Raw genomic sequence first — 22679 nt, 5'->3', positions numbered from 1 at the left:
TGTGTGTGTGTGTGTGTAAAGTGAGTGGAATGCATATATGCACACACGAGTATATGTGTTTAAATGTGTCTGTGAATCCAGTGGCTAGTGTAGGGAGACTGTGTGCGGGGAGGGGGGCGCGTGGCATGTCTATGCACACACATACACGAGAGGAGGTGTGTGTTTTAATGCGTGTACGTGTGTGTTGGGGTGTCCGGGGCCAGGGAGTGTGTTAGAGGTGGAAGCTGCTGAGTGTGCTCACTGTTCCACTAGTTCATGCTGCATAAGCAGAAATACTGATTGGATTACAACTTAGTCTGGGAAGAAGTATGTGTGCGTGTGTGTGTGTGTGTGTGTGTGTGTGTTCAGGGAGAATTGATGTGGTGTAAACATTTAGGTCAATATGAATATAATATGCATGTCAGTTAAAGGGTGTGTACTTGTTTGCATTTTAAAAGAAGAGCACAGTGAATTCATCTTTAACCTGATTTGCCTGTGTGTGTGTGTGTATTGTGTGTTATGTTCACTGAATGTGTGTATGCTTGTCTTTTGCCTGGTTCCTATATTCTGCATGAGCTGCGCTGTGAGCTCTGTATCTGCCCTTGCTCTCATTTCCAAACGAGCATGTCTGTGTTTAGGTTGGAGGTCCTTGGGTGCTCACGCCCAATTCCTCCGATTCTCCAAACAGACACAGCAGATCCCAGCTCGGATAAAGCTGCTCTCTGTGTGTGTTTTTGTGTGCAGGCCACCGTGTCTTTGTCAGAGATCGCCACGTGTTGAAATATGCGTGTGTATTTTTTCTTCTTTGGCCCATTTGGGGTAAACCTTTCGTGACAGACCTCAGAGGCTGCCATTTTGGATCACATTCCCAGGCTCCTGGGTTCAGCTGTAGCCCTTCAGTGTCAGATGATAGAGGTTGTCACTTATCAAGCCAAAATGGCAGGGAGGAAGAGTTGAGAAAAAAAAAAATCTCTAAAGAGGAAACCGGGTAGAAGACATTGGATCTTATTTTGTTTGTCCTTGTTTCTCAATATCTGTCATTCTTTTCTTCCTTTTTTTCTGATCTTTCAATAGCCTAAACCTATTTATTTTTCCATTTCATTCCCATTGGCCTTCTGCCACATTTCTTTTTCCGTTACTTCATAGCTGAAACATAAGAAGGCCTCTCGCGTTCTGGCGACTGGAAATCGCATTTCCTTACTCCCCCTCTTTTACTCATTTCCTGACCTTGCAGTATCATGTGTAATTGGTAAAATGAGAATAAGGGGCTATCTGATTGGCCACCACATGATAACGAAATTCACATCTTAACTCCAATATTTAGTTTCTGGATATTTCAGTTTAAGTATTATCGAGTGTGTATAAATGTGAATGTCAGGATGTTGGTGTGCATGGAATGGCCAGTGTAGAAAAAAAGATACCTACCTACACAGACACACACACACACACACACACTCACACACACTGAAACCCACACACATACGCTCAACCCATCTGTGGTACACTACAAATTCTCACACAAACACACTTCCACAGACCTCCATTCATGCCCACACCCACCCACTCCATTTTCTTAGCCTCAAACTTAGCCTCGAACCGAAATCCAACTGACACAGATGAGCTGCAACCGTCTTTATTAGGTGACGACCACTCCCTCTCACGGTCCTCATCCACCCCACTGGTACTCGATACACAGACATGGTTGACACACCACTTCCTCCATCTCCCCTTCCATCAATCCCCTCTTTTATGTAGACACAGATGTCCAAGATCTTACACAGTGTGAGTGGGCGCAGATGGCTCCTATAGCAGCCCGTCAATCAGAGCTTTGTGGGGAGAGCAGGGAGATCACAATCCACCGGACTGTGTGCGTGTGTATATGTGTGTGTGTATATATATGTATACAGTATATATGTGTTTGTGTGCATATGCGTGCCTGCGCTGGTTTCTATATTGTGTGCCTGCGTGTGTCCATGCTATATGGTGACACTGATGATGATGGATGATGTAGTGTGATAGTGAGGCTGATGTATAAAAGGACTGTACCTGCAGTGCAAATATAGAGCACATGTTACATACCCAGTGGGCCAACTAGAGGCAGATGGTTCAGGGGGTTAATTCAATTCCTTTTCCTTTAATTGCAAACCAAATGTTACTGTTATTATCATAATATTTTAGAGAAAAATGGGCTGCTCTTGATTGACAAATTGCACATTAATTACAGGAGCTTCTATACAATTATCAAAACATATTCATTATTTTGTTCTTAATTATAATCCAAGATGGATATTTGTATAGGCATTTGGTCAACTTGGGCTCTCCATAAAGGAAATATATTGTAATTAAGAGGATGAGAGGGGAAAGAAAAGTAACTAATGAAGTGTCTTTATACACAGTAGTGTTAATGGTGGTTTAATACAGTTTTAATTAGGGCTCCACCTAACAATCATTGTGATCATTGTTTAATCTATGGCTTATTTTTTTCAATTAATTATTTGCTTAGCCTACAAAATGTTGGATAATAGTGAAAAAGGCCTGTTAAAATTTCTCAGACACAAAGTACCCAATTACAAGGATATAAAACAGAGACACACAGCACATCCTCAGATCTTAAAAGCTGTGACCAGAGAATGTTTGGTATATTTACTTTATAATTAATCAATCATTGAGATCATTGGCAATTATGTTGATCAACTATACTCAATCAACTAATTGTTTCAGGTCTATTTTTGATACAGGAAGGAAGATACTGTAGATAGTCTGGATCTTTCATATATTCACTTGCACACTGAAGCTTTACTGGTTACACTATAACCCATATAAATGAATTATTTTGTCTCACTTGCTGTGACAGACAAAATTCAATCAGGGGGTTGACTTGGTCTGAGGGAAGGGAGTGTGGCTCTTTGTTAATATAATACTATTATTAGTATGTTACAGCTGTTTGGTCATTAAACATTAACTGGCTGTCAGAGGTCTAGCTAGACTTCAGCCCATACATAAAGTCTTGTGCCGGTTTACATTTAGCTCGGCTGAATATTGTTAGTCTATACTTAAGGACTTTGTACACCTGAATGCACTGTGAACACTGTGCAGAAATCCATGTGCAGTCACACACTCTTCAGTGTTGATTTACATAATAACCCATTTACAGCTACCTGTCACATACACCCATACTTACTTACCCCCAGTGTCTCCCCTGGCCCTGACTCAATATGAATTATTCAACCAATCACACGGCTGAACAGTCTGAACTGTGTCCCTGATTGGGACATGCTGTGTTCACTTCAAATGTCTCACGCTATACCTGACTGACGTTTGTCTGAGAGTGTTTTTTAAATGTGTGTTCAGAAAAGCAATTAAGGAAACATGAAAAACGCTCCTAATTTCATACAAAAGGGCATCTTGATTATGGAGGCACTTCTATTATTTTCTGTAAGGCAAAGACAAATACAAATTTTCTACACTTACATGAACCAGTATTGATTTTTTTAAATACAAATACATTTAAAACTATTGACACATGCCCGTTAACAGGAGAGAGAGAAACATAAAATAAAGTACTCAACTTGGGCGATACTGACTTATTATAAGTATGATTAGTTGTACTTTCATATATTTAAACTAAAACTTTTTGCTGCAATGTATTTGTGCTGAGGTTTTGTATTGTATAAATGTGGGGCTTGTTTCCTCAGTTTCAAACTCTTTTATTAGTCATTCCAACACATTGTACCATACATGGTCAACACCAACTCTTTCTTCTCTCCCTCTCTTCCAGAGATGTTAGAGTCCAGTAACCTCGTCACCTTCAATGGCTTGGCCAACAGCTCAAGTTACGACGCTTTCCTATTGGATGAGGAGAGAGGGAGACTACTAGTCGGAGCCGAGGACCACATCTTCTCATTCGACCTCGTCAACATCAATAGAGACAACAAGCAGGTAAAATTCTGACTAACTCAACTTTATTTTGAGTCCAGTTTTGGTTGTATTTTATTAGGTTTGTGTGACAGTGGAATGCAGTTATGTTTCTTTTGGTCCATGTTGCAAAGTGTCTTCTCTTCTCTTTTCTTCTCTTCCCCCTCTCTCCCTGCTGCTCCCTCTGGAGTCCATTATACCCTTTATTTCTCCCCTCCTTTCATCCCTCCCACTGTCTGTCTCGGTCCAGACAGGGCTGTCCATAATTCCATTACACCACCTGGACTAGGTTAACAGTCTTTTTATCAGATTCGGTGCTGCTATCATAGACACACAAGACTGACATAGACTTGCCTGCGGGCTGCAGAGAGCTGAGCAGGGGTATGAAAGTGCTGAAAATACATAGTCAATGCAGGGAGAAAGAGCGTGTCTCCGAATTATTTTTGCCCTTGGCTCGGATGGTTTTTTTTTCTCTTCCTTTTTCGCTCTTTTGTTCTGATCTTTGCGTCATTATGAGATAAAGACCAAAAAGCAGTGATTAAGCAAATCTAATGTAATAACCCTGAAATGTGCATTGCAGATTCCCAAGAGAAGAAAACTCAGCTGATCTAGAGAGGAGATAAAGTCTAGGAATAGATTAAGGCATGTGTGTGTATTGTATGGACACAATGATGCATGTGCATACATTTCCTTTGTCTATCCACATCTGTGTGGCCATTAGCAAAAAAAGTGAGCTCAAACGCACCCAATTTCTGAGTGTATAATCATTCCCTTACTCATTACAGCTCACACATGCACACTCGTACGCACCATATGTGTTTATAATTCATGTGACACCATGGGCCACAGATGGATTTGCCTTAAGGACAGTGCAAAGCCATCATTTATTTTATTGTGAAATAAATCTCTTCCAAAACAAAGTAGCAAAAGCCTCCTTTCTCTTCATATTTGTAATGAAAAGCACAACCATATGCTCAGGATTTGAACGGTAGAAAGGACTTTAACTTTTTAAATGCTATAATTTGAACCAGAGCCTATATTTAGACTATATAAATTGTCTATTTTGACAGAGCAAATCCACTATAGAGAGTTATCTTACTACATTCTGTATCTTATTCAATTTCACATAAACACGGTCCATTTTTAAAATCCCTTTGTCCCTCTTTTCTAATCCAACTTGTTGCAGTCTACCATTATACTGTTTATAAAGCCATCCCTTAATCATACATACTCGGGGTATAGAAGGAAATAAGGAAGTGAGTAAACTAGGAATTGTTAATATGAAACATGACAAATCCGAAGTCATTCTCCTGGAAATACACAAATCTTGATTTCCTCTGATTCACTACATTGACTCACTTCCTTCCCTGATTCATGAAACAACATGTCAATCTCTCTTCCCCACATCCTGCATAGTATGACTTTGTCTTTTTCATATTTGCACAGATTGCATGGCCTGCCACCCCCTCTAAGAGGGATGAATGCAAGTGGGCAGGGAAAGACCTTGGGGTAAGTCCACATTCATGATGGCAACATCATTTGAGCTCTTCCCTACAATTTATGCTTCTATTGTAACGCAAATTGTATGGCTGTCCTGTGTAGTTCCATTCTTCAAATTTCTCGGGGATGTGTGTTTTGGTGGAAACAATACAGCATAGAAGAAGTTGCCTGGATCAAGCCTCCATACAAGAGCACTGTAGATGAAGGAAATTAGCTCTGATAAAAAATGATGGCACACTGTACTCTCTATAGGCCATCCCCCACTGACACCCACAACTAAACACACTGTATGACAGATGTTTGGTCACACTAAAGGTGTACACTGTGTCTCAGTGGCACAAGGACACTGACGCATTACTACAGAGGTTATTTGCTGCTGTTGGGAGTATGTTTATGGATGTGCCTCATTGTGCCTTATATGTGCATATTTATGTGGGAGCGTGTTGTTTGAGTTCTCGTTATCTGGCACGGTGTGTTAGCTCACATGTGCCGTTCTGCACAAGTTTGCTGAACGCGTGCTATATGCCACCAGCTTTGTTTGTGTGCATGACGGTGGGTAGTCTGTGTGTTATCTGTGTGTTGCTGTTTGGATAGGCCCTCTCTGTGTTGTATTTGATCTTAATTTCATGGCTGGATGAGTCTGGAGTGCAGCGGCTGCAGGGTTTTAGGATTATCCGGAATTACAACGTCCATTTAAATCACAGAGGTTTTACTGGGGTCTAACTCACCGCCAGCTCTTTTAGATTCTCGCACACACACAAAGTCGCGACCACACAAGCAACACTACACCTTCGCTCCCTCACAGTGGAAAAGAGAGTGTGTTCTGGCAGCACAAAATCACACAAAAACACAATGATGAGGTATTTGCGTGCTGTGAAAATGTTTACTCTCGAAAATGAGGCAGTGAGAGCAGAGCCGGAGTGCAGCATGGAGAGACCTTGATTAGGACATTACTAAAGCATTCAGAGCTCCCAAAGTGATGCATTTCTCCAAACCACAATTTACAGCCGCAGAACAAATGTAACAGCTGCCCTCCAAAATGCCTGATGGCTGTATCATTCTCCTTGGCAGGATGAGTGTGTAACATTGCCCAGGTTGTTGCATTTGATTCAGTGAACAAAGGGTTCGGATTCACGATTTCATATAACTGCCTGATGTCATTTCCGATTATTTCTCCAGCTATTACAGATATTAAAAGAAAAATAACAGTCTGGAGTTATCCATCCTACATTTCCAATGTATTTTCCATATTCAATTAGAGACCTTAGCATAATCTCAAAATTCAGTCAACTCTTCCAAATATATACAAACCCACATACAAATCTGTCCACTCATTTTGCCCATGGAAAGTCATCATCAATACTCAGTCCAAAGAGAGTCATTCATTTTATCCCATAATGACTCATTTACCCTCTGCGGATGTTGTGGTTTTCACATAATGACATGGTTTGTGATCAGAGAAGTCATTTTTCACCTGGAGGCAAGACATGGCCGCATGTTTGAGTGACTTGCATAACTAACGTCTGTCAGTGTTTAGGTGCAACCTACCTACCACATAGCTAATGAGTCTAACCCGAAGACAGCCGTGTAAAATCCTAAACAGAGTTGACGTTGGGGGAGAGAATTATTGGAGTTGGTGAAATGCCTATAATAAGGGCGTGAGAATGATGTGGGGAGGGGGCGACATGTGCTCCCGCTGTTCAACGGTAGGAAACACAGAGGGTAAAGTCATTAAGCTCCACAGTCACATAGACACAGAGACGAGCAGGGTTGAGGTCAGCCACAAGACATCATGCAAGTTTAGTCTTCCTCTGTGAACTCAGCAATAGTCCTGTGGCTGAAAAGTGTTGTGGGGATAGTGGGTTAATGTTACACAGTTACAGTTGAAAGGTTTTGAGTGCTTTAATGAACCTCGGTCAGTTAGAAACTACTAGCCTAGTACAGTATAACATGATGTGTATAAAATTAGATTTCATATTAAAGAAGTAGTTTGGAGAGATTTTGGGCAAATTGCGCTTATTTGCGTTCTTGGCTGGGTGCAGTCACTTCCTAAAGTCGTGCTGACAGATTAAATACATTTGCTGGTGAACAGATTTTGTTACGTACATAGCCAGGCTTCTAATGCCCTGGTAAGCTAACAGGCTGCTAGCTCCAGCTTTAACTAAACACAAAATGTCCAACTATTCCTTTAAACAGATTACTGAGGAGGAGAAAGAGTCAGAACTTAAACATGGGTTTCTGCCTTTTTGGATAATAGCAGGAAATTTAGTTTTTTTGGAAAAGGTTTGCAGTGTGTGATCCCAGAGTCAATTTTGGTGTTGCACTGGAAAATGTCATCACTCCAAACCTGAACTCAGGGAAGCCTCATATCCATTTATGTCTCATATGTGGGACATTTCAAATCATCAAACCGAAATGTCAGTGAGGTTTAGAAGCCTGCAGAGATACATGTGTTAAAGGGAGGAAGAAAGAATGATAATTTGGCTGTCTGCATGTGATGTGTGTACTGTGTTTCCAAATCCCCAAGCAAATGTGTACTTATTTGTTAGGTGGATATTCAGCATGTATTTATAATAAGGCAAACCCCAAGCTAATCTCTTAAACACATGTGCCCAAATCAACTCCTCGAGGCTGCTAATAACCCTCCTACATTAACCAATCCCGTTGATTAGCACTCTAATAAACAGTCTCACACCACTGGGACTATCAACATGTGCTGGAGAGCCAACCCAAATACCCTCAGTAAATTCAAACATATGGATCATTAAATATCTGAGGTGGATTTGCCTGATTTGACTTACAGGTGGGATTTCCTTGAAGGAGACTCAGTTTCCAACAATAAGTCTTTTCCAAACCAACTGGAAAGTCCCTGCATTAAAGGGAATTCCAACAGAGCTGTTCTCTATTCTCCAATAGCCTCTGCTTTCGATTAGTCTCTCTTTTCAGTTGAATAACGTCAGGGCTTTTCTCTATTAAAAGTGTTACCATTGTGTTCATAAAGGATAAAACTTAATTTAAACTTTATGATATGGAAGAGGTTAATGCTAACACGTGCAATCTCTTTCATAAAAATCCCAAAAGGTTCACATGCTTTACAAGGCTCTATAATGCTATGCTGGTAGGATTACTACATAAACAGAGACAGATATTGCACACATACGAATGTACATAAATGTATTTAAATCTCTTTGCCAGCGGTATGTCTGTATAAAATTATACATTTTGGTTTGGGTTTTGATTTCCCTTATATAATTCCTTTTTCAGAAAGAGTGTAATAACTTCATCCGGGTCCTCCAACCCTACAACCAGACCCATCTGTACATCTGTGGCACAGGAGCCTTCCACCCCATCTGTGCTTTTCTGGAAATGGGCAAGAGGGCAGAGGTAATACATCTGGTGCAATAATGTCGGTTCAACCAAAATGTGTGGATTTTTCAATATTTTAAATCAGTTATATATATGCAAAAGGTAATTTAAATCTCAATTGAGCATTCATTAATGAGTCATGAAATGTGACAGTGCTACAGTAAACTAATGAGAGAGAAAGTTCAATATTATTTCCCCTTAAACTTATTTGAGCACAGCAACTCCACTGACTGCACTGAGTATGTGTTCACACCCACATTTTTCTGTTGAGCCCAGCAGTAATAATTCCCTTCATTGATTAATTTCTCATCAGTGTTTTCCTTTGTGTAAAGAAGTGGGAAAAAGTGGTCACTACATGGTTCGGAAATTAAAGAACATCTACCCTACATAAAAGTTTAATCAGTCATTTTGATAAAGGTCTACATGTTAATCAATGTGCCAGCATGGGTCCTGCAGTCCGACAATGGGGAGGGGAATGACTGTTTGCACCATGCAGGTTTTGAGTATAAAAGACTCTGCATGAGTTCCCTTGAACAACACTTAAAAGTAGTATTGTCAGTAATTGCTTTAAAGAAAACTGAGTAAGTTAGGTCTCTCTTTTGTGACTTTTCTTTTAATATATTCAAAGAGTCTGACTGCTACTTATTACCTTCTTTATTCTCTGTTAGTCCTTTTTGTTGAAACTATTGTTGTATTGTATTGTATCTGTAACTAAAGCAGAACAAGTCATCAGTGTAAAAACATCTTGTTGCTCATGTCTGGCCTGACGTTGTGGTGCATCCAATCACAAACACAGTGTGCTATAATGAGAATTTGTCATTTGAAACACAGGCTATAAATGTACCTTTGGTCCGGCTTAATGTGGCTTTCACTGGCCTCATTTTGAACTTTGACCCTTTCCACCACAGGACAACATCTTTCGACTGGCCTCACATTTCGAGAATGGCCGCGGGAAAAGCCCCTATGACCCCAAAATGCTCTCAGCCTCACTTCTGATCGGTGAGTTTGATCTCTGGCTTGATTAGTTCCAGGAAGTATGGATTCGCTTCAGATCTGGTCATTCGTTCCTAACTACACTTTTCTCACTGACAGATGGAGAGCTGTACTCTGGCACATCTGCTGATTTCATGGGAAGGGACTTTGCTATTTTCCGTACCCTGGGAGATCATCATCCAATCAGAACAGAGCAGCATGATTCAAGATGGCTGAATGGTAAAAAAAATTAAAAGTTTTAATGTGAAGAAAGTATCAACTAAATTAACTGGTTTTCTAGTTTTCTGGATGAAAACAAAAGTTGTGTTCTGCTAGAAATTTAGAAGTGAAATTTAATATCCTACTGTATTATTGTCATTGCAGTCGGTTAAAAAATGTGGGCTTTTCCGGGGGGGTTTAAGAGGCCATTTGCATTTACGAGCTTACAGTGGTGTTCAGACTGAAAAACCCAGATAACATACATTTCCAAACAGTCCAACAAACTTTACTATTAAAGTAAAATTGGACACTTGTGGCCTGCATAAACCTCAGCTATTCAGTATAAGGTGGAAGTAAACCCTGGTCATTGACCAGTTTTAGAAAAACAATACCACTGAGCTTTTCAACAGACTTTGAGGCATTAAATTCTCTCACAAGCCTCAAGTCTCCAATCATTTCCATTCATGTGCAGACATCAGATCAGAGCCCATTCACAAAGTCACTGGATTTGCCTGTGCTAGTAAGATTAGCGCGGCAGTGAAGGTTATTGACTGTTCAGTCTGTCTGGCTATCTTTCGGCACCATGGAGGACTTAGGGAGCCACAAAAGGTCAGTTTGAACCTTTCCCTCAAGCTGTGCCATCCCTTTTCCCCTCTTTCCCACAGAACTAATCCGCTCTCAGCTGTTTTCCTGTAGTGGAGTCAAATTCCAACCAGTGCCCCCCCCCCCAGCACCATCAAAAATCACAAACACTGTTCTCTGCAGTGCTGATTGCTGTGACATATTAATAAAGAGCGATTTTAAAAGGGAGAAGTCCTTGTTACCGCGTTAATCCCCATCGATCTTTCACCTTGTTCAAACAAATACGCCAGGGGATTGTATCCATTCGACCTGGCAAAATCCAACTCCTTTTCCACAAAGGGGGGATTGTAATTGCATGGATTACTGGGATGGGGATATTCTATTGAGGCTTTATCAACAAGGTTACATGGTACTCAAATGTAACAAGAGAGAAAGTTGGGACTGAATTCCTAATAGGAGCGGATTCTATAAGGATTTAGGGTTAAACGGTAGCTTTGGCTTTGCTGGTCTTGATCCATACAATTTATTTACACATCTCTTCACCCTTTAATGCCCTCACACTCATAGCATTGAGGTTGGATTAAACCTCTACTGAATGAAGTAGCCTTTTGTTGGGAATTAAATGTAATGAATTGTGTGACTTCAGTAGTTGGCGACACCAGCAGAAGCGTTTTTTTTGTATGCGAAGGCATGCACGGTTGAATTTATGAACGTGTAGATTTAATGGCGTATTCACAATAGAGGTATGAAGCGTGTGTGGGGTACACATGATTCATGCCAGAGGTCTCGCACCCGCACAGCGCTTATAAATCTGCTTTCCACTTTGGCCACACTTGTCTTTTTCACAGCTACTCTATATCCTAAACGGCCATGGAGGCGTAACATGGCACTGCTTGTTTCTCTCCAGCTAACCCCTGAGCTTTTAGACACAGGCTCGTTTTACGCGTGACGACGCCTCAGTGACTGCGGCCACTTTTCCTTAGTCCCTCTGCCCCCTTCAAGTCGATAGATATCCCTGACCCTAAGGCCTCTGCCTCGCCCGTTTAGCTTTGATTTCCTCTTGCACTTAAAGTCGAGATAAATTTATTCACGTGTTACCCGGGACAATCAGAGCCATGTGTGTTTGTGAGGATGTGGTCTAGAGACAGGGGTTATGTGGGATTTGGACTTGGAGGGCTCACTTGGGGTAAAGTCAGATACTGTAACACCAGGGTGTAAAGTGAATGGCTGTTATTACTGAGCCGTGACTGGAGAATATCATGGGGGATTGGTTTCAGAAGTGTAAAATAGGGGTGAAAGGATTGCCATTGGGGCAGAGGTTGGATCGTAAAATTAAGTTTGTGCAAAGGGTGTGTGTACGAACAAATGTGTGCATATTTCACCACGTACAATAGAGTGTCTGTGCTTTATTCATTTTCTTTTTTTTCCTCTAGACCCCAGGTTCGTAGGTGTAAACTTGATCCCAGAAAGTGACAACCCTGAAGACGACAAGATCTTCCTGTTTTTCAAGGAGAACGCAATGGACGGAGAGCACACTGGCAAGGCTACCATCGCCAGGATAGGACAACTGTGTAAGGTAACAACACACACAAACAAAATCCTTATCGCAGTTTACTCCTAAGATTCATAATTCTTTTCTCACATATCTGCACAGTATCACAGGAATAACCACATGTTAATGTCAGAGTTTACAGAAATCCATTGAGTGTTTTTGTGTTTTGTAATACAGAATGACATGGGAGGTCACAGGAGTCTGGTGAACAAGTGGACCACTTTCCTCAAGGCCCGGCTAATGTGTTCAGTGCCCGGGGTCAACGGCATTGATACACACTTTGATGAGCTACGTGAGTGTGTATTCTCTATTTTGTGTAAGAAGAAAAGTTGACCTCGCAGACTCAGATCTCACCTTCACCCTTCCTTGCTTTGTATTTGCAGAGGATGTGTTTCTCATGAGCTCCAAGGACCCAAAGAATCCAGTTATCTACGCTGTATTTACCACATCCAGGTACACACCCGTCCAGATCTTTTCAAGATGTCCTCCAAAATGTGTGTGCAAAGGCTCAAATTCTCAAATAGCTTGACAGACGCTGGTAGTATCATATTTGTTTTGTTGATTTGTTGCTAGGAGATCAGAAGGAACTGATATATATTCTGTGGGCAACCGTCCTGGACAAGTTATTTCCTCTGTATTTGAAAAACACACGCTTTTTCCTTTCAAATATTCTTCCTTTTCACATACTTTATTTCCTTTATCTGTAATTTCCTAACCGCTTTAAATGACATGGCAGGATGCGAGCAACTGAGCGTGCCCCCGTCAAATTCCCAGACAGCGCTCCCCGTCCTGTAATCCACTTACAGGTGTCTTACGGTTGCTTTACCCTCGCATTGTTCCCCTCCCCAGATTGGAGATTGCTTTTAGCCGATTTTGCCCATTCCCCTGCTACCTGTCCCCCCCTTTTCATTGAAACCTTGGCAGAGGCTTGTAGGGAAATCAGATTATGGAGCAGGAGGGAGCGAGAGAAACACGATATTCACTCAGCAGGAACGCACGTCTCTCCCCTGGCCGCCGCCCCAGCCTTGAATGGGGTTTTCAGAGGCGGGTGTGGTTCTATCGAAGCATGCGGAGAGGTGAAGGCATGGGGCATGGCAGATAAGTGAGTTGAAATGGCACAGATGGTGGCACTTATCATGATGATGATGAATTAGCATTTGGGAAGGAGGAGGGGGTATTTTGTGGCCAGTAGTGTCTCTGACTCGCTTTGAAAGGAGGACAAACACTTCACCATCAATCACCGCTAATGATAAGACAAGCTGAATAGAACAGCGGTACAGGCTAACGCATCCTGACAGGCGGCTTGCATCACTAGGCCCGTATGGCTTTTCTCAGCTTTCTGGAACGTATTCAAAGCAAGAGGTCGGTGCGCGGTGGTGGGCGTACACCTACGTGCCCACATGTGTGCCTGTGCTCACACACATACCCACATGCACGCTTTAAAATTCAATTATGGGGCATTGAGGAATTAGAGTGGTTTAATTGGTTTTCTAAGTGGCCGGTTTTCCGAGATGAATAGAGCAGAGATTCAGAGGGACCGGCTTTTAATATCACTGCTTAATGAGGCACAAAGAAGCTGCCACTGACAGATCAATGTTTGATTGTGCTCCTGTTTGTGTGTGTATGTGCATTTTTGTGGGGTCGACTAAATTTGTGTGCCTCTCTCTCAAAACTGTGTGTATCTGCACAAACACATGTTCGCCCTTCTTCTTAAGCATAGATATTGGAGTGTCTTTTTATGCCCCTGGAGTTAATTGAATTTCTCTGTAATTAACATTTTCAAATGCTAATCCATTCATCTTCCACGCTTTGGTGGGTCCTGTCGGCTTGTGTGTATGCCAGGCACATCCCTAATTAGTCTGATACAACTTCCCATTGCAGTCAGCAAGACAAAGGACGTCCCGATTCTTATTGAAGGATTTTGTTCCTGAAATTGCGAGAGACTTTTCTGTCTAAATTCAAATCTGCCATCTGTAAAAAGGTAACAAAACGCTGATGAATGAACATCAAACCTGCAAGCATATAATTAAAATCTACAAAACTGTGAAACAGATCCTCCTTATATGCAGTCAGAGGTTAATGGACTTGATTGTGCTTTAAATGACCAGCTTACTTTGTCACAATCTCCATGTGAATATTTTAATAGCTGTTTTGGAATATATATATCATGGAATATTCCCGTGAAACGCTCAAATCTTCCACTTTAATGAGTCACCGCTCAAATTGCTCTTTTCTGGACGACCTAGGACAGAGCATGAATTTAAATAAAATCCACATCATTTGCCTTTTTTTTTGCATGATTGATTGACCTTGCCTGCTTTGGACCTCCGTCTGGCTAGAGAAAGCAAAACCCACCCATCTGGCTCGAGCGAGCGCTCGCAAAAATATTGGAGGAGATTTCAAATATGCTCTGAAGCAGGTCTCCTGTTTTGTTGGTGGGGTGCCCAAATTCCTGTCTGTTCTCAAGAGGCTGGAAGCAATCAGAGTGAAGTTCCAATCTGTCATTCCTGTACTTAGGTAATGACAACCTTGCTCCCCTCCGTCTTTGTGTGATGAAGGGTCATTTTGTTGTCTTTCTTCAGTATTTCACAAGCTCCTAATCCCTGTCTTGTGACCGATCATTTATGAATCCCTTTTGTTTGTCTCTGTCATCTTTCTTCATTTCATCGCCCTCTCACTCCCTCCCTTTCTTCCTCCCTAAACTCTTTTTCTCTTTTTGTCTCTTACCCCCCTTTCTCTCCATTTTTCTCCACAGTAACATCTTTAAAGGCTCAGCAGTGTGTATGTACAACATGGCAGACATCCGGAGGGTTTTCCTGGGTCCCTACGCCCACAGAGATGGACCCAACTACCAGTGGGTGCCTTTCCAAGGAAGGGTGCCATACCCACGTCCTGGCACTGTGAGTCTCCACATAAACAATTGACCATAAATGCAGTCACACAAAAAACGTATAACACTGCTTCTATACTGCTTCTATACTGTTGGCTGTATGACAAATTGCATTGGGGATAATAAAGATACCCTTGAATCCCTCATTCTTGAACTTGTGTTCTCCCAATTTCTCAGTGCCCCAGTAAGACATTTGGAGGATTCGACTCCACCAAGGACCTCCCAGATGATGTCATCACCTTTGCCAGGGGTCACCCAGCCATGTACAACCCAGTGCACCCAATAGGCGGGCGTCCCATCATGGTTAGGACGGATGTGGACTACCAGTTCACCCAACTGGTGGTGGACAGAGTGGAGGCAGAAGACGGACAGTATGATGTCATGTTCATCGGGACAGGTAAACAACTTTGTCTTTGTCGTTTGCTTTGTGTATTCACATGTATTTTTTCATACATAATCAAAATAAAAACAGACACAGATAGATGTACACATACTGCTATATTCTATATCTATAATATTATATTATATATTATATTATTCTTTCAGACATGGGCACAGTGTTGAAGGTGGTGACGATCCCCAGAGAGAGCTGGCATGACCTGGAAGAAGTGGTGCTGGAAGAGATGACTGTCTTTAGGGTATGACATTGAAAATTGAGTGTTAACAACAATTTATGACACTGATGGCTATGAAAATACACATGTAGATAGATGTGGTAGTAAAGCAGCTGTACTGTATTTGTTTTGTGCAGGAGCCTACACCCATTACTGCTATGGAGCTGTCCACTAAGCAGGTAAAGACTTGTTTTCACACATAATAATTTACCCAAAAGCTGTTGAAAGGGTTTCAAGTTCAAGTGAAATAAAAAAGTGAGAACTTCTGGGTCCTAATGCTAACACTGATATCCAAAAACAAATATATCTAATGTGCCTACTGAGAACCAAAGCCACAACTGCCTCCTTTTTACTAGAACCTTTCCAACTGAGTCACGCAGGAATATAAAATTTTTACGTCCTCGCTCTTTCTTTTGCTCCCACAGCAACAGCTGTACCTTGGCTCGGCCCTGGGTGTATCGCAGATGTCTTTACACCGTTGCGAGGTGTATGGGAAAGCTTGCGCTGAGTGCTGCCTGGCCAGAGACCCTTATTGCGCTTGGGACGGCACCGAGTGCTCCAGATACTTTCCTACTGCCAAGAGGTAGGAGCATGCACACACCAAACACATCTTTGACCTTTATTTATCCTCAGAGGGTTTGCTGAGCCTGCATGCTTCCTTTCAGCAACATCCTGCCTTTGTGTTATTGCCGTCACACCTGGGAGTTATCAGTACACCTGCATTCTGCTGTTGCAATTGGCTTTAAATGCTTTGCTCAAGGGCATCTCGCTATGCAACCTTGTTTCTCTGACCTCAGACCTACACTGGCCTATTAGCAAGCGCTGTGAATCCAAAAAAAGGAACACGGATACACGGTACAAGCCAAAACATCTAAACATGGAAGTAATCTGGAGTCAGAATATTACGCAGGCACAAAATACAGTCATTAAATACGCACAGGCTCATTCCAAGAGGTACAATCCAGTTGTTCTGAGCTGTGATCCCTTCAACCTGCAGCCAAGATGCACACACACACACAGACATAAAGAAAGACACGTGCATATACATCTACACAGGCACACACACACTAAATTATAGCCAACAGGAGCTTCTGACCGCTTCACCCTGCAGCCAGGAGGTATGAACATACACACCCTCAAATTACCCTCTGCTGTATCCAGCGGGATTAGGCTGACCACTACGGCCCTCACACACACACAAACAGCACTACACTCCTGCATCTCATTCATCCAGAACTTCTCACACCAGCAGAAGTAGGCCAGTGGGTATACTCCAGCTTGGCAGGGTTACAGAGGAGGTGGCACACCCCATGGTTAAGGCCAGGGCCGGCTCCTCTCAGCTCTCCTCCACACTGCAAATATTTTCCCTCCCAGAATGAGAACCAGACACCCGGCCCCGCACGTGCTCAGACGGCCAAAAAAGACAGGAATGTTTAGCCCAGGAAAGGCAAAGAGGAGGGACATGTGTGAGAAAGAGACAGAAAGACGAGTGATCAAATGTATATGACACACAGAAGTAAGGAAGGAGGAATGTTAGTGGCCATATTTTATGTGCAGAAGTCACACACACACTGACCATTTCCCTCCATCTGTTTCCTTTTTGCCTCTGACGGTTTCTACTTTTTTCCTCTACCTACTTTATTCCCTTCTTTCCAACCCTCGCCTCACCTTTGGCTTACCCCACCTCTCTCCCGGCTTTGATTTTTTACAGCACCCGTCAGAGACTTTAAACATAACCATGACAACTAGGGACAGGGGAGACACATTCGCAGTTAGTCAGTAAAGCCAAGCTATGAAAACACCTTGCGTTCGCAGTGGGGGAAAAAAAAACTGAATAGCATTGTTGACTTTCATATCGAGAGGACAAAGAGCGGGGGTCTGCTTTTACAAGGCATTTGAAGGGCGGAACAATACTGTATGTGTTTCATAATATTGCCTCATCAGAAGGAAATGAAGCACACTGTTTCATTGCTCGGCAGGTTTATGTTTCTTACATTCTGCCAGGGTTTCTTTTTTTCTTGTGATTTTACAGTGGAGTGAAGGTGGAATAAATACTCACTTTCTAGCAATGAAGCTGATTGTGGCATAGCGTTGGGTAACATTGCCCCCTAGTGGTTGAAAATAAACAGTACAGAGACCAGAGCATGTGATAAGTGCCTTCCTAGTCTATATTGTAGAACACGTGTTACTTAAATCTCACTTTCCTTGTGGTTTCTTCTCAGGCGAACGAGACGACAGGACATCAGGAATGGAGACCCTCTCTCCCAGTGCTCAGACCTACAACATCATGGTACATTAATGGCTACACACACACAGCACCTACACTCTCTCCCTTCTTTCCACACAGTTCTCACTCCTCTGTCTGTGTGTGTTTTGGTTTGAGTAGAAGACACCGAGGGCTTAGGAGGCAGCGTGGAGGACAGGAGTGTGTATGGCGTGGAGAACAGCAGCATGTTCCTGGAGTGCAGCCCCAAGTCTCAGAGAGCGCTTATTTACTGGCAGCTGCAGAAGCCCAATGATGATCGCAAGCACGAGGTTTGTGTGTTTCTCCTGTTGTTTCTGCAGCTGGATGATAGTCACACCTCCCAATTGAGACTGTTTCACACTAATTAAATCACAGCAAACAAAACATCTCTCTGCCAAAGGCTACAGCTTTCCCTCTCTGTGTTATCATGTAATGACCTCTGACCCCTTTGACCTTTAACCTCAGTGACATACAGAGGGTGGAAACTTTGGGGTGTGGATGTTTAGACTGACTTTTGACCCTATGATGTAACTTTGGACTCACTTTGTGCTGTGGCTGTATTTGTCTAACCGGGTTTGCAGGCACTGGTGAGGCAAAGAAATACAATCCAGAAAGTCCAGTTTGAGTAACAGATCCATGAGTTATAAGGCTTATCAGATGCAAATCACTGCACAGCAGGTTATAATGTTATGAGGAATGATTTACTTCTCTGGAAAGCTATCAAGGCAGCAATCATTTTATCTTACAAAAACATCTTCATCCAGATGCCTCTGCATTGACACCCTTGCTGCTTCAAAATAATAGCCCCGTGTTTTTTCATAGTGCTGTCGGAACATGACCTTACCGTGCACTGAACCTTTGGACAAATCCAAACGCCTTCCCTCCTGATTTGTGAACTGGTGCTTTGGAACCTTAAAACCTCTCGGGGACCACTGCTTATTTTTTTCACGTTGACCTGCTTAAGGATGGAAGTTTCTCTGTCCTCCACCTGTGCTTAAGACAAGTATGCATGAGCAGGAGTTTGTGACATAGTTGGGAAGCTGTGTGGGGTCCAATATGACACTTACAGTAGTTTGATGTGAAAATTTGTTTAACCTTATAAAAAACACATTTGAAAATAGTTGCTAAATATTATTTCCTGTAAACCCATATCAGACAATATTTTTATTCCTAAAACATGTGTGGAGGGGATCTTTAAGTCTTAAATTGTCAAGTCTCGACAGGAACACACCTGTTCCCCTTAGTCTGCTACCCTTTTTCTAATTTTTTGTCTTTCTCTCTGTATTTTTCAGATCAAGCTAGATGACAGGGTCCTCCGTACAGACCAGGGCCTGCTCATACGCAGTCTGACCCAGTCTGACACAGGTATCTACCACTGCCAGGCTGTCGAACACGGCTTCATCCAGCCTCTACTGCGCCTCAACCTCCAGGTTATTCCCACCCAGAAACTGGGTGACATCCTACCTGGACTTTCTGCAGGAGGCGGGGTAGGTCAGTCTGCCAAGCACAGATTGTGGTATAGAGATTTCTTGTCTCTCTTGGACCACCCGGACCTCAACAGCGTGGAGGAGTTTTGTGATCGAGTTTGGAAGAAAGAGCGTAAACAGAAGAGGGTGAAGACGCCCAGCGGCAACGGTCAGGGTAAACCTGACAGCACCGGCGGTTCCAACTCTGGTCTGCGGCCTAAAGCTCCTAACACCCAGAAGCAGCAAGCCAGTCCACCACAAAGCAGGCCATGGCTCCAGGCTGGAGCTCCAACAGTGGAAGGGCCAGTTAGGAGCCAGAATGCCCAGAAAGGTCAACCAAATCTGGGCATGTTAAGTGGCCAGGCACCTAAGAACAACCAGAAGGTACAAAACGGCCAGAAGGGGCAGGGCAGCGCGGCTGGTTCTCAGGTTGTGGGGGGATCGAGAGCGAGCAGCCCACACGCGAACAAGTGGAGACGGATGCAGGAAAATAAGAAGGGACGCAACAGGAGGACCCATGAGCTTCAAAGACCTCCACGTAGCGTTTGAGAAAAAAGCACAGAGATGCACACATGCAGCCAGATCTACACACACAAGCACAAACCCACGCATCCACACATGTACACACAAGCACATTCTATAGATTGTGTATCCAATGTATGATTCAGTGACCTCGCCATAAGAACAGCAGAACAAGAAACCAATGAAAAAAGACAACAACACACACTTTTAGGTAGAAATACATGAACTGCACTTGTGCAACAACAATAAAAGCTCTCATTGAAAGACATACACAAATACACAAAACCTGTGAAGAGGACAAAGACGAACAGAGGACTGAAAAACTGGAATGCATACTGTAAATGTGTGAGGATATGGCTGGTTGCCTGGGATACTGTCTGGCAGACACTTCAACCTCCTGTACATAAGCTACTAAAATAAGACTGGGACAAAAATGTTTAGTGAGGTGTTTGTTGGTAAGCAGATGGACTTAATATGCTGAGAGGACAATTGTGGAGACATTAATAGATACACAGACATTTATGGAAGCAGAGATTATGCATTCACTGCGGCCTGCTGCCCTCTTTGACCTGAGCATGTGAACTGCAAGATAGTGTACATGGAATGGATTAAATCTCTTATTTTGAAGAACCGTTTGAGGAGAAAAGAGCCTCCCATCTAGTCTTTCAAGTCCCGACAGACAACAGCACCCTCAAAAGGAGAAAAGGGAAGGGTTGCAGCTCACCTCGAGGTGTGCGCAGCTTGCACCAGTGGCCCCTCATGTTGTTTAAAAACAAATAGAAGCATTATTACATGCAAAAACTGCAAAAGTCATGCCAGGGTGCAGAGAAAGTGCTTCATCATAACCTTCTCCACCTGAGGCTGAGAAAGCATCGTGCATGTTGTTGTCAATCAATGTTTTAATAAGCTAGTTATTTTATGGAATTCTAGAGGCTTTTTTTTTTACACCCTATCTAAAAAAATGTTACATTTTTTTGTTTTTTTTAATATTTACTTTCCTTTCCAGACCGGTGCTTCTATTTTTGGGGCTAAAATCACAAGCAACATAGTAGTCTCATTGTGCATTATCCCTTCTGCTCCCGAGGATTCTGTGTAAGTTATTATGTTGTTGCTTTTTCTGGGATTTATAGAATCTGGGCACGAATTCCAGTTGTAGGCTATGCTAAAAACCCAGTCTGAAATAGACTGCCAGTTGTTTTGTGTACATATATACAACAAACTTAACTCTCTGTGTATATACAGTACATATACAGTACAAGAACACCACTTGATTATTATTTATTTCTCATTGTTTTGTGAAAGGGTTGCATTTATTTTTGATATGGTATTTTTGGCTCATCAATATATTGGAGAAACAATAGCAACAGCAACTAAGAAAACTTTGATGGACCAACTGGTTGAAACTGTGTCAAGGAATCCCTTTTTGGGGATAAAAAGGGTTGAAAAAAAGACTTCAGTTTAGGAGCACGAGTACAGGGGTTTGTGTCAATAACTAAATCCCACTAATGATAAGCACAATTTTGTCTCTTTTGACTTTCATAACAGATGTTTTCCTTTTTCCCAAAACCATCCAACATGTCGTTATTCATCCAGTAGCCATTATGTGTAAGATAATTCCCCAATCTGAAAAACATTAGCTGTGAATCTCTGTAAGAAATAGTGGAGAAAAATGTTAAATCTAGTCTGAAGGAGAAGACACGTTATACTGCATGTGAATGCTACCTACAGTAAGTGCATCTTTTTTATCGTCTCTTTACGTGTTTTGTGTGAGAGGTAAAGTTCCCTTAAAGCAAGGTGTGAATTACTTCTGTCCTTTTGCCAAAACAGTGATATTAACAACTCAAGATACTGTGGCCAAAGCTGTGTAAGGTCCGAGCTCCTCAATCTTCAACAATGGTACCTCCTGTCTCCCCTGTCCCCTTAATACATGACAAGAGTAATGTGTCGATGCAATAAATTAGAGCAGACAGTGTTCTCTACCAAAACTACAAAGTTTGGTGTGTCCATGATTCGGGTCTCTCCCTCAGAGTTAGAAAAGTGAGAGAGCTGAAAGTTACTGCTGCTGTAACACAGTTCTTTCTGGCATGCATTCAGTTGTCTAAATAAACATCTCCGTAAAAAAACGGTTCCTTTGTTCTCATTTCAGTCAAAAACCTTCTGCACACAGTGTCCCCAGTCTCATTCTATTTCATGTAGGATAACACAAAGGGCTTCAGCTTTTAACAATTTTATGTTTGCTAGACGAAACACTGTGCATACAGGATCATACGGTCTGCAAGAAAAGGTCTGTAAAAAATGTATTTATGAATCTATTGAAGAACATCAGCAGACGCAAATGCTATAAATTGACCTCACTGAATGGTCATTTCACCCAAATTATATAAAAGGTCGGCAGCCATGCTAGTCACTCTCTAAAGGCTGAACTTTGAGCTAAATGCTCCAAACGACAGTGCTAACACACTGATGTTTAGCAGGTATAATATTTACTGTGTTCACCATCTTAGTTTAGCATATTAGCAACACAAAGTACAGCTGATGGGAATGACAATAGTTTTGCAGGTATTTAGTCATAAACCTAAGTATTGGACAGATTAAAGTTTTAATCTGATTATGATGTCAGAGAAAATAATTCACCAAAGTTATTAGAGTTCATTCTGCAAGGGACATGAATATTTTTAACTCATTTTATGACAATCCATCCAATAGTTCTGGAGAAATTTCACTAAAACCTCAAGGTGATGCTAGAGGAAAGGTCAGAAGATCACCAAAGCTGGATTTTTCCTCTGGTACCATGAATGTCTGTACACATTTTTTAAAAGTTTTTAATGTGTATATTTGATGGTGATAGCTGATGATT

At 42.1% G+C, this 22679-nt stretch overlaps 1 protein-coding gene across 1 annotated transcript in view; it reads left to right on the top strand.

Annotated features, from left to right (window-relative positions):
* sema3aa (sema domain, immunoglobulin domain (Ig), short basic domain, secreted, (semaphorin) 3Aa) overlaps positions 1 to 21945 on the top strand; it is a 30436-nt gene extending 8491 nt beyond the window's left edge. The window contains exons 2-17 of the mRNA XM_035676704.1: positions 3758 to 3918; positions 5341 to 5403; positions 8659 to 8778; positions 9669 to 9759; positions 9853 to 9972; positions 11967 to 12109; positions 12263 to 12377; positions 12469 to 12538; positions 14841 to 14985; positions 15153 to 15372; positions 15522 to 15613; positions 15727 to 15768; positions 16015 to 16172; positions 17812 to 17879; positions 17976 to 18124; positions 19127 to 21945. Of these exons, the coding sequence (XP_035532597.1) occupies positions 3758 to 3918; positions 5341 to 5403; positions 8659 to 8778; positions 9669 to 9759; positions 9853 to 9972; positions 11967 to 12109; positions 12263 to 12377; positions 12469 to 12538; positions 14841 to 14985; positions 15153 to 15372; positions 15522 to 15613; positions 15727 to 15768; positions 16015 to 16172; positions 17812 to 17879; positions 17976 to 18124; positions 19127 to 19849 (2480 nt within the window). The 3' untranslated portion in view covers positions 19850 to 21945. The remainder of the gene's footprint in view (positions 1 to 3757; positions 3919 to 5340; positions 5404 to 8658; positions 8779 to 9668; positions 9760 to 9852; positions 9973 to 11966; positions 12110 to 12262; positions 12378 to 12468; positions 12539 to 14840; positions 14986 to 15152; positions 15373 to 15521; positions 15614 to 15726; positions 15769 to 16014; positions 16173 to 17811; positions 17880 to 17975; positions 18125 to 19126) is intronic.
* The last annotated feature ends 734 nt before the right edge of the window (positions 21946 to 22679 follow it).

The sequence above is a fragment of the Morone saxatilis genome, unplaced genomic scaffold (genome assembly GCF_004916995.1).
Source record: "Morone saxatilis isolate NCDOM2014 unplaced genomic scaffold, NCSU_SB_2.0 Contig10, whole genome shotgun sequence".
NCBI lineage: Eukaryota > Metazoa > Chordata > Actinopteri > Moronidae > Morone > Morone saxatilis.
This window is presented reverse-complemented; position numbering and strand designations above follow the sequence as displayed.